Here is an 18,200-nt window from a genome sequence, read left to right as displayed (position 1 = left end):
CAAAATAACTAGTTTATCGACATATGCATAGGTATGGTGATAAAGTAACATTATATCCTAATCGAGGTATTATTCTTCAAAATAGGGGCAAGAAATGTAAATTTCGTCACATCAGCCATTGCATTAGTTAGATAGATTTTCTTTCATATCAACAGTCCTTATTATAATTGGAATGGATTCATATTTCATACAAGAAATGTAGAAGCCCATGCCAATTTTTCGTCACATTGATATTATACTGTTGGGGCAGGAAAAGTGAATTTCGTCACATTTCAGTAACTTAGTAAAATTAAACTCAGCATTGTAAATACGGCCATTGTTAAACTTGAGTTCTAATTTGCTAAACAATAACCAACCAATAATTCCTGGAAGAACATTGAATCCTAACCAATAGGTACGGTTCTTCAAAATAGGGTCAAGAAATGTAAATTTCGTCACATACGTCATTGTAAAATTTAGATACAATTTCTTTCACGTAGACAGTCCTAATTATAGTCTGAAATGATTAATACAGAGATACAGGAAATATAAAAGCCAAATAAATTAATTTGATTTAAATTTATCACAGATCATAGTAACATACTGAAGTGTAGACTGTAGCACAGTTTACCTACCATACTATAAGTTACATCTTGATGCAAGCTAGTAAGGACAAAGTATCTTGATTCTTGATGCAAGCAAACTACAGTGGAATTCTTATTTAGAACGGCCTTCTTTTATTTGAACATTTACAAATTTAAATTTATCACAGATCATAGTAACAGACTGAAGTGTAGCACAGTTTAAATACACTTAAACTACGAGACTAAAGATATATAATATATATATATATTTTGACACAAGTAAGCATATAAGGAGGAATGTTGAGACCAAATATGATGAGCATTGAGCACAGCTGTCCTTATATAGCTGCTCCACTTCCAGTTCAATAAAATTCAGTTCTCTTTAAGTTTAAGTTCTTTGTTTAAGACTCAGGGACGATATTTCAACGGATGGTTATCTTTTCATGACTCTCGCCCAGACTGTATCCATTTAAGGCATCTGCTCCCTTCTTTGATTTACGATCATTATCGTGAACAAAATTAGAGTCTGTTGTTTTTCATAAATAGGTATAGTTCTTCAAAATAGGGGCAAGAAATGTAAATTTCGTCACATGCGTCATTTTAAAATTTAGATAGATTTTCTTTCATATCAACAGTCCTTATTCCCCCTTATTATAGTTGGAATGGATTTATACAATAAATGTAGAAACCCATGCCAATTTTTCGTCACATTGAAATTATACTTTTGGGGCAGGAAAAGTGAATTTCGTCACATTTCAGTAACTTAGTAAAATTAAACTCAGCATTGTTAAACTTGAGTTCTAATTTGATGAGCAATAACCAACCAATAATTCCTGGAAGAACATTGAATTCTAACCGAGGTATGGTTCTTCAAAATAGGGTCAAGAAATGTAAATTTCGTCACATAAGTCATTGTAAAATTTAGATACAATTTCTTTCACGTGAACAGTCCTAATTATAGTCTGAAATGATTAATACAGAGATACAGGAAATATAAAAGCACATGCCCATTTTATAATGTACGTAATATGTTAATCACAGACTATTTCATTATATAATCATTTTTTCCAAATTTAACCTATTTACGATGTCGTATCATTTTGTGACGATTTTTACATCAACTGCCCTATACTTGAATCAACTATATCCGTGTATCGTCCTTATATGGAGTTTTGCCTGCCTTCCAAACCAAAATCAGATATAAATGATTTCGGAAATTCACCCAGAATTTCAAATTCCACATAATGTGACAGAATTTACATCATTTCCCAATAACCAAGTGCTAACTTTTCAAAACAATATATTTTAGGGCTATGATTGGCAGAAGAACCCTTAAATAATGAGTTGAAAGGGTTTTGAGGACACCTCACAGTAGAAAAGGGGTCTCGTATTCTGAGTGTGACAAGGTTTACGAAATATTGCCTTAAAGCCGTTCGATCACTGCGATTAAGGCCTACGTTGTATCATAATTGTTAGATTGACCTAATCTACTACATTTTAGACCAAAAAATGCTAATTGGACAGCTATGGTAAACAATGTCACAAAAATGTGACATTGTTTACATTACAGTACCTAAAAGCAACAAGTTGTATTTCTGAGCAGTGAATATGGGAGTATGGGTCACGTGGCTAATGTTCAGAACTTATGAACACGCTAGATTGATTGATGCTAAAATTATTTATTATTAATTAAGCCACTATCGTCGAAAACGCTATTTTAGAAATTTACCAATATCCTCAAACTTCAATGAACGTGTCCATATAGTTTACATTCCAAAAATCCAGTATTGTCTAAAATGTTCTATTTCTAAAGATCTCAAAACAAAAGGTTGGTCTCCTGCTGGTCCGCTACACATTACATTAACAATAGTCAATAAATGCAGTGCTCAAGTTCCCATGTTGATTGTTGGGGTTTCTGCTCTACGAGTCTGCAGTATAATGGGTTTATAGTTAGCTATTAATTGGTTCACACTGCAATTTTGTCGTACAATTTCCAGCCTACTTGTTATTTTGCGAAACCCCGATATCCTTGAAAATATGATCTTGTTTTGATATACTATCACGATATCGAGGAAATAGACGCAAATTTAGACAGTCATCATGGCTTTAGATTATAAGCTTATCTGCCAAGAAACTTGTAATGATCGTCTCATCACAAAAACGTTACAGCAATCAAAACGAAAACCTTATAATCAGTTAAGTTATCAGGTGTGCAACTGGAAAGTGTGATGAAAGCTCAACTTTCGTAAAAGCTACGTTCTATTTTTTGTCTATTATAGGCTATGCATAGCCCTGAAGATATTATGCTAAATCCCAACGGAGATTTCACATTCACAAAGATTTCACTATTCTTGTTATAAGTACAGACCACAAACTTCTAACCACTACATACTATATGTAATTTCCACCTAAACGATTTCCTTGGATCCTCAAAAAGATCCCGCGATTTTCGAGTTATCCACCGTGTATAGTATGAAACACTGTATCTGTAATGTACTTGGCAAACGTATTGCACACAGTTTAGTTTGGAATTCATTGAAGTTGGTATTACTTGCACACATTTTTGTCTAGGTTTGTAACAAATGATACGTAGTTGATTGGAGACAATTCGCTCAAATTGTTAAACTTTAGTACGTGTTTAATTAATAACTATAGTACGCGTGCAGTGTGCGCCGCGCATTCAGTTCAGTGTATCTTCAGCTTCCCGTACTAGGCATACTTGTTCAGTACATGTTCTGTACATGTTCTCAAAAGTTGAGAAGTGTTTGCCAGTTGATCAAATTGACCTTACAACATTTGTATAAAATCATTTGATTTAATCTTTTCTATTCAAGTTATTCTATTTGTTTACTAATACTCGTAATTAGCCGTTTCTCATTTCTAACACACTTCTCCGTTCTTTGATAATTTATTGGTAATATTAGCTGAACTGGTTGAAACAACTCCAATGCTGTCAGACCATTGTACAATGTTCACTGATTAAGTTTCCATAGCTTTGTACTTGTAGCATTTAGATAATGCAGTTTTTCAGTTTTTGTTACGTGTTGATAATCAGAGCTCTCTTATCTCTATTTTATCGTTTAACATTATAACGTATTGTGCTTTTCAACTCAATACAAGTACAAGTACATAATGGAAGATATGGATTTACTTCGACGTTTGTCAGATCACTCGGCATTTTTCACTAAAGCACATCAGGACTTTAACAGTTGGATTTCGGAAGTTGCAGAAGCCTCGAACTTTGAAGATAGAACATGGTTTTCAGCTCTCTTATCTCTATTGAAATGTTTGAAAAGCCAACCAAGAAGGTTATGTCAAACATGACGTTTAGTGTGTACTATCAGATGAGCCTCTTTGTCAGAGAAATTGTGAATGCGATGCAGAGGAATTGAAAAGCTGTCTCATCCTATCACAAGAGTCGGTTATCAAGCTGCATAGTGAACTTCTTCAAGTCAAATCGAAGCATTTAGAATCTGTTCAGACAATATTGAAATTTGCCGTTCAGGACACTGTACAAGCTGAGATCAGGTCGTACAGTCGAGCTAATTTAAAAGGCTCGCCGGGCACCGCAATAACAGGACAGAAATTGATAAAGTGTACGAACTGTTTCAGCAGATCGAAGTGAAACCACGCTTTGAACCTGTCAGGATTGGAAGGAATTCAGCCGACAAGACCAGACTTGTCAAAATTTCGTTAACAAAAATCGAAGGACCTGAAATGGAAGGACCTGAGACTGAGTCAGCACCACAAAAATGTGTTAATTTCTCCGGATCGGTCACCTGAAGAGCAAGCCAGACACCATCTGGCATCTGCTCGTATTGGAGATGAAACAGATGGCAAAAGAAGATCGGACAGACACTATTATATCAGAAGTGGTATTATTTGTTGTGAAGACAAGATTAGTAAATTAAATTATTTGCGACATTCATATTCATGGTAGTTATTTTTCACTCACCCTTTAGAGCCACTCTAACATGGTTAGTAGCTAGCACTTGTGCAATGTGCCTGCTACTATCCATATGGGCCGGATATAAACACATTATTTCATCTCACAGTGATAAATCTCACCAATAATCTCCCTACATTTTAATAGGTAGGAACAAGAAATACTACTTATCTACAACCATCAGACCCAACGTGAGTGGGATCATCTCAACATGGATTAACAAAATACAGCAGCAGTTATTAAACCTAGTCCTTCTTCGGGACCAACAGATACCACATTTACTGGATCAGCAGGGCCGACCAAATCATGGTTACAAGATCGCTACAGGTCAGTACATCACCTAAATATCAACCACATATATGGGGGGGGGGGTGTAACCCAAAAAAACCCAAAAAAACCCAATCCCAGTATTACCTTTTTCAGGGTAGGAGTTGGGTTTTTTTGGGTTTTTTACAAATTTTTCATTTGACGGAAATAAAATCATGTAGGCACCTAGCAAAACAATTATCAGTACAACATCACTTTGTGGTTCATCACTACAACATCACAATAGATATAATCGCTTAAATATCACCCAAAAGCAGTATTTTATTCACTGATGTGCTCAGAAGAAGTTGGCCATCCAGATATGATATCAGCCATATGTAATGCTCACTTCGATGGCCATGGCAAATTGAGTTAGTAGGGACGCAACTCATTGATAACCCCAACCCTGACCGCAACCGGTACGAGAGGAATAAAGCCTTTCTTCTCACCTTCACGATCTCTGTTTCCGTTTTCCTGATCATCCGCTTAACGAGAAACCGTGCTCTATCTCCAACTGAAAGAATCTTGTAGTTACCATCAGCTGCATGATCACGTATGTGATATTAAGTGATATCTTCGCTTGTTTATGGCCCTGGAGTCGCTAAAATCTTGACTGGGATGGCATTCGATCTCGCCCTCCATTGAGGCAAACCTCAACAGCCGTATCATGATGCAGAGCATCACCATACACAGTTACTATTGTCGCCCATTCCTCTGATTAGTCAATATCCTCCACTTCCTCTTCTTCATCATCTGTTTCCGCTTCGTCACTCTCTGCTCCGTCAGAAGATGGTGGGAAAGCCTCTCCTTCAAAGTTACAGTGTTCTTGAAGGAGTTCTCTACCCCTTGAGACTCCCTTCTTCATAGCTTGTAACAATCTTGGCATTCAAGTATCTTTACTTCTAAATAGTTTCTCTGCTTTCGGATGCGGTATAACAAGCTTGTTGCGAGAGTGGGCAACTGTTACAGGGATCAAACTTTTGCCGAGTGCATCAAGCTCGAGGGAACGGTTTGATTTGCCCATGCCAACCAACATATCCTTAGAACACAGATTAGTTCTAATGCCTGCCTGGAGGCCTATGCGCAGGAAAGCATAAAGTTTGCTCGCAGGCATCGGATGTAAACAGCCAGGGCATAAAATGTTGATAACTGTTGTCAGCTGTTACACTGAGAATGTACAGCATCAGACCCTCGACTGTAATAATCGCATCATCAAAATTTTTACAAGTAGGCAGGTGGTCTTTCAATGGTTGTGTGAAGCTTAGGTGGCCCAAGGCGTCACCGCTGGATAGAAGCTGGGTGGAAGCCCTGGTCTGATGTGAGGCTCCCAGAACTTTGAAAAGGGGTATCCTGCTGGTGCCCTCTTCCAGACACTCATCTGACAGCATGATGAAAGCCACTACCTCCGCGTGGTGAAGACTGGATACTGGACAGGGGGTCCAGGCTAAAGGCAGGACGGTCGACGGGAGACATTGAGCCCCGGAAGTTCAATAATTTGATCTATTGACTCCTTAACTCTTGGTCTACAAGAGGCTTTGAGACTCGTAAATCTTTACTGTGGATTGCACAGTAGCTAAAGAGGTGTTGGCTGTTACCCTGTTCAACCTAGTCTACTATGACCCAGCTAGACTGGACCACACTCTGGTAGTCAGGATACGGCTCCCTATGCCCATTGCCCGGGGTACCGGGTAACGAGGTAGTCAGGGGAAGGGTTAGTCCCCGCTAAAGTGTAGCTCTGTTCTCACTCTAACCTCCTTATGCTTTGGGATAAAATCGGAAAGTCCCACACTGGAGCAGGTGACGATTGGGTAAGGATTACAACTGATGCTGTTGGGTAGAAAAAGGAAGTGTCACATTTGTCTTGTATAGCATATGTTCGTGCAATTACATGCTCAAGATACCCAAGATATTATGGTGAGAGTTGAAGATGGCTATTGTTCAAGCGGATGCCCTTAACCTTTTAGTGGCGCAAGGGTTAAGAACACAATCCACTGCCAATGTGTAGGGGACTGCACAGGGTTGTGACTTGTGAGCGAACTGAAAAGTCAAGATGAAGTTAACCAACAGCTCAAGGGTTAAAGCCCCTTATTTTTCTAGTGAAAGTGGTTGCCGGGTTAATTACTAATTACACTGCTATTACAGAAACTGATGACTCGGTCTCTACAACACGACAACCTAATTCTACAGAAAGTCAAACAAGAAAAAATCAAAAAATATGAACATCAATTGCATTGTATCATGTAAAAGGGCTGCTCAGGTTGGCACGTTTAACATAAGAACAGTCAGAGAACAGCACAAACGCATCGAACTTGAAGAACTATTTTCTCGAAGCAGCTGCACATCCTTGCCCTGCAAGAATCGAACATCGGGTAGTGCATGCTGATTGCTGAGAATACCAGAATAGAAAAGATGAACAAAGGGATTCATCCAGTGATCTCATCTGCATGGAGAAACGCAGCTGGCGCTTCTAATGGGAGAGTAGGAATCATCTTGACGAGGAATCATCTTGACGAGGACAGCATATGAGGCTATAAGTCTTATAAAGTTATAAAATCTTACAGCGCAAGGATCCTCACCATGTCTTTCAATGGAAAGCCCAGGCTCACTGTCATCACATGCTACAGTCCTACAGAAGCCTCATCTGATGAGGAGGCAGGAAATCTCTTTTGTCTAAAACCAAGCATCATACAGTTAATTTAGTAGGAGAGGAGCCACACACAATAATTTCTAAGGACGGACATGCCTTAGAGGAAGTGAGGATTTTAGTACAACGGAGCACGACTTTAGGTTACGCAAGGCCGAGATTTAAAGATCCCTCTGTTCAAGCTACGGTTGAATCAATCTTCCTGTATGGAACGAAAACGTGGACAATAACAGAATCTTTGAAGAAAAGAATAGACGGATGTTACAGTAGAATGCTTCAGATGGCCCTAAACGTGGACTGGAGAGGACATAACTCCCAAGAGTTATTTCGAAGATACAGGCCAGAAGAATGAGGTTGGCTGGGCACATCCAGCGACATGATGACCTGGCAGCACACCAGCTTCTCCTTTGGGAACCTAGGGAGGGGTAGACCACCGCTCACCTTCGTCGATAACCTAATAAGTGACACTGGACTCAAGAACACTGGGGAGATTAAGGAGCTTATGGCGCGGCGGACAGAAAGCTTTGGAGACACATCATCGAGACTCGGACTCTGAAGCAGCCTTAAGTCAAGTAATTTAAGTCATGTGCTTTGACTTGCCCTTGACCTTCGTCATAGCCTCCTTCCATGACAGGAGAACACATTTGCCACATTTGGCACATTTCCACTTTGTGCAATCATATGGATTATATCTCGATGAACGAGACATCCTGTTTGCTATCGTGATAACATACTATCAATATAAACACACTTATATACTATGTAAACTATCTATTAAGTTAAGACATGAGAACAACACGTAGGTAAGACTCAGTGGGAAATAATTCACATTCAATACAATTAATGAAATAGCTAGAATTTTGATTAAATTTTGTTTTTAAAACCCAAAAAAACCCAAAAAAACCCAATCCCAGTATTACCTTTTCTTGGGTAGGAGTTGGGTTTTTTTGGGTTACACCCCCCCCCATATATAAATATCAACCACATATATAATAACCAAACTCAAATAACTGTGGAACCAACAGGGACATATTTCTAACTATAAGCACACCTTCGAACTACAGGACAGAAAACTGACATAACAACAGAAAACAAACCTGACCTCCCCCAGGTCCAAGTGTACTCCCTGGCGTTCTTCACTTACTTTGGGTTCTATGTGTCACGAGAACCGTACAGTCTGGTTAAGATGACCCTGCTCAAGACCTGGGCTCCCTTCAACGGTCCTGACGGTTGGTTGCTACTCGGACTTCTTGACACTGCCGGTCTTGGTTAGTACATGTAATTTTAGGATCATTTGAACTAGATATATTTATTTAGACAGATTGATCGAAATAATTGCCAAAAGGAATTATTTATTAATTATTATTTGTGTAAACATTATGTTTTTCGGCTAAGTATCCTACAAAATTGAAAATACTGTATATTTTCAGCAACTTATGCAATTGGGATCTTCATCGTGGGCTACTTATGTGAAAAGTTCAACTGTAAGCATGTTTTAATAATTGGATGTTTTGCTGCCGGAATCACGACCATTTTCTACGGAATGGCCAACTATTGGAACGTCCACAACTATTGGTAAGCTAAATCATCATTTAGAATCGTAACACTAACATGAATATAATCGATCAATAAAAAACAGTCCGAATTCGTGTTTGATCCAATCATAATTTGAAGATTCCTCGTAAAACTACAACTAAGTATTTCCAGTAGGACAAGAATCACGGTTAACAAAGTTCACAATTTCAGGTATTTCCTCGTCTTCAGGATGCTGAATGGATTCGCTGAAGCGTTTGGATATCCCACCCTGATAAAGATGCTAGATCACTACTTCTGTCACGAGGTAGCCAGGGATTTCATTATGACTGCTTTCGGGAGTTGCAAGTTTTTAGGTAAGGGGGAATGTAGCGCGAGTATTTCATTTTTAAACTGAAACAGCACAGAATGATATTCAAAGCAGTTTCGATCAAATGTTTTAAAACATACAGTAAACATGTAGTATCACAATTCTATTCGATACCAATTAGTGTCTACTCAATATTTCATAAACATTGTTAACAGACCATGATTGACCAGCCGATAGCCTATTAATTGGATTATGCTAAGAGGCAAATGCACCATTTAGATAGGCAAAATATCACGAATTTATAAACGATCCCGAATCTTCTCTTAATTTATTGCACAATTACACAACGATCCATGAAATATTCGGAGAATCATGCGATTCCGCATCCGCCGCATCTAAATCGTACCTGCTTCAATTAGTTATTTTAGGTGAACGAAAATCTATGATAAATACAGTGGTGTAACGTTACCATTTGTCGATCAAACGTTAAGTTGACCTCAAACAAAACACCTCAAATTCGGAAAAAAGCGCCCCCTTCTGATGGCGCCCCCGCATAGCTGGGTCTGCGGGCTCTTCGTTAGTGTTACGTCACTTGTGTACTGCCTCCCCATTGCTTTATTCTCATGAGACTGGTGAATATTTTGTTATTAGGTTGAACCTTTTGTTTTATCAAGCTGATGGATGTATCCATAATAGCTTAACTTTGTTCGGTTTGAGTTGGTTTCGTGGCACACGCAAAGATAATTCTGTTTTGGTTAGCAAGATGTCAAGTTTCATTGCAAATTTCCAGTCATTTGCGTATCGATGATGAGAAGCTCAATAGTAATACCTGCATTGTAGAATGTTTATGACGGCCGTTTACCGGTACCGGAAAAAATCCAGAATCGCAAACTGTTATTAGTCTGTAAAACTTATAGACTAATAACGGTTTGCAGTGATTTACCGTGTAAATCTGTAATACACACCTCATGATAACGTGTTTTTGTGATGTCGTTAGCGACTTTATTTTATAAACATGGTGACTTTTTAGTGTATTATAGTTCTGTACAGTACATCATTTTTATTTACATTAAGTATAATTAGTACAATTAAAATAATAACAACTCATTCATCTGTAATATCTCGAAATCAAGTTTTGTTGTCCCAAAATCATTCTTTCTGCTTTCAGAAAATAATGCTGTTGTCGAGGTTTCAATGGACTCTGCTTGCTTTACTCTATTTCTTTTTAACTTGTTGCCTTTTGGTCGCATACGTGGCAATTCCTGGCTTAGACAGAATAACCAAACAATTCTATACGGGTCCTCAAAGTGTCGGGATTGGTGATCCAGCCTTCACTCTGGACTTGAACCCCGAAAAAAAGTTCGTCCTTTTAGTGGCATCTTTCAGGAGCGGCTCAACATTCGTAGGTCAGACATTTGACCATAACCCAAAAATACAATATCTCTTCGAACCGTTTCACGAGTGGGGACTGACAGAGCTGTATAAACAGGGAGCTCTAGTCGGGGCCCGTCCCGATCACACTGTATCGGATCTTAGGATGTTATATCTGCAACAAATAATGTCCAACTGTAGTGTATATCCTACTGCTGTTTTAGGAGAACAGTACGAGTATTGTGGAACCCCCGAGGAGCACCGACACAGGTTCAACACAACCGAGTGTGATGTCCAGCTGCTGAAAGAGGGGTTCTCACATCAGGAGATTTGCAAGTTCCGGAAAGTTGTTGCCATGAAGGTCATACGATTGAGAGACCTGTCAGATATCACGAAGATAGCTCGTATTAAAACGGCTAATGTTAAGATAGTACACCTGGTGAGACATCCTTTTCCAGTGATGCTATCAAGGAGAGTAGGGTTAGAGTTCTTTATGTGGAACGAGCGTACAGCAGTGGAGTGGGGCAGGAACAATATACCTGATCAGAGAATCAAGGCAGCGTGGGAGACTTACAACTACTGCTACGAAACACTCAGGTCCATTGATTTTATTGAAAAGGATCCGTGGTGGAAGGAACGTTACTTGAGGATTTCCCACAGGGAGATGAGTTTGTCACCTCACCGGACTGCGGAACGGATTTATGATTTTGTTGGAGAGCATCTTTCAAGTGAAATTAGGCAACATTTAACAAACATTTCTTCAGGAAAACTTGCCAATGAAACAGTCGTTAAAACACAAGATCCTCCTTTGAATGTTTTTAAGAATTCGTCTCAGGTATCCGATAAGTGGAAAGAATTTCCATCTGATCTGCTGAGTTATTGGGATTTGTATTCTGTTGAATCGCAGTGCAAGCTTATTATCAGCCCGATTCAAGAAAGGTTTTCGCTTGACAATATTTCTTTGGCCAAACTTTTGAACATTTATGAAGAACATTTGCGTTGAGAAGTGTGTGAAATCTGAACGCTTTCATTTATACATTTGCAGTGTGCACTATTTGTTTTTTATCAGTAATTTTGTTATTTAACAGTAAAACCATGTCAATCTGTTGCGTCACAAAAAAATCATACAAAAATTACGAGACCCAGTGAAATATATCATCAGAAGAGATCAATCGAAAAAAAGAGATCAATCAAAGAGAATCAATCAAAAAAGAAGAGATCAATCGACGATTTATCATAAAAATCATATTCATGCAGACAAATTTTATTGCAGGACTATTATCACGTGATTTATAACGTGATGATTTTATTTCAGGGATAATCATAGGGTGTGTGATATCAAGTCTCAGCGTATCTTTCTCTGACAAATGGGGAACATGTTTTATTCTGTGTGGTCTGGTACTAATAGCTATCGGAGTGTTGGATATGTTCCTCTTACCCAGCCTCCCGCCCAACTCAGCACCTCTTGTGGATGGTTTGAAAATTTCATTGTTTTCGATCACACCTTCTGTTTTGAGGGACTTGATATAAACTTTCTATATATCTGTCCATTGTTTCAATTTGATCGAACCAGTCGTATCTTGCTGATTGTATATCGTCTTTTGAAGTCAAACTTAAAAATGAACCTTTGAAACAATCTTAATTCCAAAACGGCATATTTTGAGTGTTAATTGATAACACCTTTATTTGGTGACACCTTAGAAACGACACCGATATTAGCAAATAAAGATCAGAAAGATGTTAGCTCTACAAATGAGGCCGAGAACGTTAAAGAACCCCAGGATGGCACAGCTCCAATAATTCAGACTGATGGACAAACGTCTGAAACAAGGCAGCAGGGTGAGAATACAAAATATAATATATGGAACATGTTTTAGGAGGGCAGTACTGTACCCGTTATCATAGTTTAACCACAAGCTAGATCCTTGAACTAAGTCTACTTTAGTTTGATAAAATATCACAATAGCCCCTATTAGTACAGTCAAATCCGTCTTTTTGTCGGACAAAATTCGCAACAAAGCGATTTTAACGGGATATGGTCGGGACAGGTCCCAGGATTCATTCCAGAGAGTTCCCAAAATCCTCGACTTCAGGAAAATCCACAGTTACCACTTTTTTACCACCTTTTTACCACTTTGGTTTTCCGCAAATAAGTCACGTTCTGAATATCCTAGAAGATTCTAGTTTAAAGCATTGTGTTAAGAAAACAAAGAAGAACAACTTTTTCTTTAACAACGTTTTCAAAAATAAATTATTTATTTAATTAATTAAATAATTAATAAATTTTAAAATATTTCAAAAATACATTTTCATGAAAAATGTTCACAATTACATTCCACGAATATTGAACTAATTTCTATGAAAATTTTGAAAATTTTCACTAACAATATTTTGAACTTGTAAAATTTACGAAATTTGAGAAGAAAAACCACTATTTACCACTTTTTACCACATTGAATCTCCGCTAAAAAAACGACTTCTGAATATCGTAGAAGGTTCTAGATTGAACCAATGTGTTCAAAATATAAAGAGAACAAAGTTTTATCTGACAACCTTTGGATTAGATAATTAATTAATTAGTTAATTCGATTATTAAACAAATATCCAAAAATTATAAAAATTATTTTTGATCAAAATATTTTAAAATTACATATCACGAATAATTAACAAATTTCCATTAAATTAATCGGGAAATCGAAGTAGTACTTTATATAACCATATATATACTAGATAACAGTCTAACTTATGAGTCCTCAGCTGGCACATTGCTGCAATTGTCCTGACATTTGAGGCAGGTTGATCCACAATGTATTCCTGCTTTTCTGCATGAACAAGCATTGCCACAACCTGACTTTAAACATTTGCAACTGATTTTTTGAATGAGCTTTTTCGGAGCTGTACTCATAAGAGTGGTCACTGGTACATGTGTCCCATTGTTCATCTTCCATCCCAGCTTATCGGATCTAGGTCATTCTCATCCCACACCTGCTGCTGATGGTAAACACGATAAGAATGTTGGCGGGAGCTGTTCGCACTTGATGTCTGCTGTTGAAGATTGCGACTTCTGTTCAAGAACTGAAAGTCTTGCTTCATCTAGTGATCTCGATTTTTATGAAATCAGCTATTCTTAACCAATACAATGTTTTAATTTACCAGGCAAATGAGGAGTTAGTTTCGGTGAATAGCTTTAAGAGGGCGAATGATCGACAATGTAAATTTGCACGGAATGAAATATGGAAAGGGTTGCTGTCCTCAGGTACTATTTAAACTATTTATCTTTTAAGTAAGTGCACTAACTTTTAAACTATGCCCAGCAAATTTGAAACGGATACGTACAGTCCTATTCTTTATCCTGACGCCTCTCATACCTTGTATAAATAAAGAAATCAACGCACCACAGGTTGGATCAACAACCCCTGGTCACTGAACGAAATTAAACGGCAGTACAACGGCATGACTGATTCAGCTCTGAGTGACGTCTTGTGTGTATTATTGCAGACAGTGACCATAGACCAGTTCCAAAGATTCATATCTAGCCTAGCGGTTAGAGCATCCGCCTTCTGCGCAGAGGTTCAGGGTTCGAATCCCAGTGTCACCTAGTCTAGGGAGTAGCTAAGGATCCATTGGATCTAAGGGATCTCAACGGTCGACTCAACCGAATGATAGGAAACTTAATTGAGGTTTAAATGAGGCGGGGCACCTGTTAAAAGTTCAAGCAACTAGGATACCCCTTCAGTGCATACTGTAAACATAGTGCTGTTAACTATTATATCGGCCAATGAAGAGGAGTTCGTTGTAACTGAGACAGGACCATCTTTAGTCCGCGAACACAGTTTAAACAAATGTCCATTCTGTAACGTAGAGATCGCACTAAATGATAAATCCTCAAACCGGATTACAGACAGGGTAAATTATTGTGCGGGGGAGGGGGGAGGTGGTATAGTACACATACGTTAGGCTCTTACTAAGTTCCTAATTCGCTCGCCCAAAAATTTCTCGTGACTTTCTCCGTAGCTTAGTGCACTAGATTCCCACTATCGGAATCGTTCTGAATAGCCGATCCTTACCAACTCCGTGGATCCGACTGGTGGTGTCTGATCCAGTGAAAGCGTGGCACAGAAATCGTGCAGAAAGCCCAATTACGGTATCCTAGCACCCTGTCACGTGATAAGCAATTAGGTAATCATTGATAACCCAATCAATTTCGCTAACGAGATAAACAAATTGCTTGATAACTTCGTCATTTTCAATCCGTTTCGCACATCGTTTTGCAGATGTTTTGATTTGCAGAGAGGCAGTTCTGTGGTCTAATCCAGTTGATGTTTCTGTAAGTCGAGAGATATGATGTGTAAATATTTATAAATAAGCTATAATAGTATCGTACAAATTTTGATATTTTACCGTTTATTCCATTTATCTGAATTTTTTAAATCTGTTATCTAATCTATGTGACGGTGTATGTTCTGTTATTCAAGTAAATTCATTTTACGTCACGGCAAATATTTTTGATAAAAAGTATATTTTGAAATTTTTAAAAATTTAATTATTATTTAATTAATAAATCAATTAATTATCTAATCCAAAGGTTGTCAGATAAAAAGTTGTTCTCTTTTATATTTTGAACACATTGGTTCAATCTAGAACCTTCGACGACATTCAGAAGTCGTTTTATTAGCGGAGATTCAATGTGGTAAAAAGTGATAAATAGTGGTTATTCTTTACGAATTTCGAAAATTTTACAAGTCCAAAATATTGAAAGTGAAAATTTTTATAAAAATTAGTTCATTGCACGTGGAATGCAATTGTGAACATTTTTTATGAAAATATATTTTTGAAATATTTGAAATTTTATTAATTATTTAATTTATTAATTAAATAATTTATTTTTGAAAAAGTTGTTAAAGGAAAAGTTGTTCTTCTTTGTTTTCTAAACACAATGCTTTAAACTAGAATCTTCTAGGATATTCAGAACGTGACTTATTTGCAGAAAACCAAAGTGGTAAAAAGGTGGTAAAAAAGTGGTAATTGTGGATTTTCCTGAAGTCGAGGATTTTGGGAACTCTCTGGAATGATTCCTGGGACCTGTCCCGACCATATCCCGTTAAAATCGCTTTGTTGCGAATTTTGTCCGACAAAGGCTTAAATTAGGACGGATTTGACTGTACTATATTACCAGAATTAAAATATTTCAACATGGCTTTTTAGTAAACATTTTTATTTCAACTTGATTGAAAACTTTTCCCAGAGAATCTGGGGAACAAAGAAACCTTGTTGGAAGCACTTAGATTGCCAGGGATCATAGAATATGCAATTCATCTCTTCTTTGTAAAACTAAGTGAGTATTTTATTAATTCATACCAAATACAGGTCTCTGTAAAACTAATCGAAACCAATCAGAAGATTCTCTATCAAAGCCCTCTCCAGAATATTACAAAACATGCCTGTCTTACGTATTTTTCCACTGAAGTCTGAACATAGTTTAAATACACGAGTACTGACACGTGCTCTACTACAGGTGTGTATGTGCTCTACTATTGGATCCCCACGTGGTTCGAGTCCCTCACTCTGCAGGGTGTACAGATATCTTACGTGTTATCCTGCTGGTTTACTGCTGTCTGGGGTCTCGGAGGGTGTGTAGGTGGGTTCAGTACAATAGGGGGGGGGGGGGGGGGGTTACAGTACAATAGGGGGGGGGGGGGGGGGCGGGGGGTCCAGTATACCAGGGGGGGTGGTTCAAGTATAATAGGGGGGGGGGGGGTTCCAGTATAAGGGGGGGGGGGGGGGGGGGGGGGGGTTCCAGTATAAGGGGGGAGGAGGATATATTTTTAATCATGTAGTAACGCGGACTTAAATATTCTTTTAAGTCGAGTAAACTGTCCTCAGCTTTGTCTGAGGAGAGAAACTCTTCCCGAATGATGGATACAGCTTATCTGTGGGAAGGAAATATCGAAATAAATCTGGTAACCCAGCCTATCCGGGGTTTAAATAATTATTCACACTAAACAAATCACACAATCTGACTGATCGTAACCGTTCACTGTGCAGGTACCCTTTTAATTGGACTGGCGGTTTACCTGACCGAACTGTATGGAGTGTTCAGCACAGCCTTCGCCGCCCTAGCTTCAGTATTCATTCTCTCCCTTTACTGGTACAGCACTCTCTCAACAGCCTCACTTGTTATTTTCCTGGTTATATTACTTTGTGTGGGGATCACACAGAACGGGCCGTACTCGTTAGCTAGCGCTTGCATGCCGTCCGCTATTAATAGAATGCAAACTGGGAGAAATGAGAAACTTGTCGGCATGGCTACGGGTGAGGATGCGTTTTTTATTCTTCTAAATTACTTTTAAATTTATCGTTTCTCTATTACCATTATCAAATTCCCAGTTCTAAGTTTTAACACCCAGTACCCACCTTAAATAATCAAACACTTTTAATATTTTCACCATTTCCACCGACAACAGCTACAATCTACATTTAACCAGGTATAATAGACGGCTTTGGTTCGGTGGGAGCAATATTCGGACCTCTCTCTGGAGCTATTATTCTACAGTGGACTACATATGGCTGGGGACTGGTCTTCCTCCTTGTAGCAGTGTCCATGTTTGTCGCTGCTTCTGTTCTATCACGCCAGGTTGGTGAATATTTCGGTACAAATATTAATATTGACTATTAGGTGATGTTTTGTTATACTTATATATAACAAAACATCACCCAATACTGATGTAATTTGTATTTATGATTCTCCGTAAATTGATTGGTTGCAAACTAGAAATTCGACTGATTTGTCGTGTATGCTTTTTAAAAAACTTTAAAAGGAAGGATACCAAACGAAGAAAATCCCACCATGATCACAGAAACAAACATTCCATTTTAGTTTTAATATCATCTTACTTTCATACTTATTTTCTTAATTGCATTATTGCAGGTTTATTTAGAATCAAAGAGGTGCCGTGCCGAACTTGAAGAAGTTAACTCGGAAGAGATATAGAAGTGTGTTTTCTGTGGTTTTATAACATGTTCATTTTGTAATGGTTTGTGGTCAGTATAGTAGCAATATAATTGATGTTGATCGGCAGAATAATTCTGATATAGGGTGAAAGTCACGACTGAGGCTACTAAAACGTCTACCTAAACATCATTTAATAATACAATTGATAGCTGTTAGGCGAAAAGATAATGAAGTAACACTCATTATTGAAGATTTTTAAGAGGAAAAAAGATAAGGAAGATTATTCGAATATTCCATTACAGATCGCTTTTTTAAATTTTAGTTGTTTCTGATGTTCTTTGATGATTTGTAAATATTTGACAATTATTCAAATATTATATATGTTAATGCATCTTTTGGAGTAATTTTATCATTGAAATGATCTATGATTGAGTTTTGATGTATATTTACAAATTCATTCATTCCCACATCAAAGCCTACCATCAAACCGCAATGCGTTTTCATGAGTCTAGATTTTGAACAATCAAGGATGGAATTTCTTGAAAGGTAATAAATATGATCAGTTCACTAGAATT

The 18,200-nt window shown here is 37.9% G+C and overlaps 2 protein-coding genes across 4 annotated transcripts in view; both read left to right on the top strand.

The window, feature by feature from the left end:
• The window catches only part of LOC134820881 (FUN14 domain-containing protein 1-like), a 103,755-nt gene that overhangs the window by 23,763 nt on the left and 61,792 nt on the right, over positions 1-18,200 (top strand). The gene's annotated exons all lie outside the window — the stretch shown is intronic.
• On the top strand, positions 4,644-18,114 carry LOC134821473 (uncharacterized). The gene is made up of 11 exons (XM_063832231.1): positions 4,644-4,836; positions 8,571-8,727; positions 8,890-9,034; positions 9,206-9,348; positions 11,989-12,147; positions 12,375-12,512; positions 15,919-16,008; positions 16,189-16,311; positions 16,719-16,985; positions 17,159-17,307; positions 17,602-18,114. The coding sequence occupies exons 1-11, from the start codon at positions 4,816-4,818 to the stop codon at positions 17,662-17,664; spliced, it is 1,455 nt and encodes a 484-aa protein (XP_063688301.1). The 5' UTR covers positions 4,644-4,815; the 3' UTR covers positions 17,665-18,114.

The sequence above is a fragment of the Bolinopsis microptera genome, chromosome 9 (assembly GCF_026151205.1).
Source record: "Bolinopsis microptera isolate Bmic1 chromosome 9, MBARI_Bmic_1.0, whole genome shotgun sequence".
Taxonomy (NCBI): domain Eukaryota; kingdom Metazoa; phylum Ctenophora; class Tentaculata; order Lobata; family Bolinopsidae; genus Bolinopsis; species Bolinopsis microptera.
The sequence above is the reverse complement of the archived record's forward strand: the minus strand, read 5'-3'. Positions and strand labels throughout refer to the sequence as shown.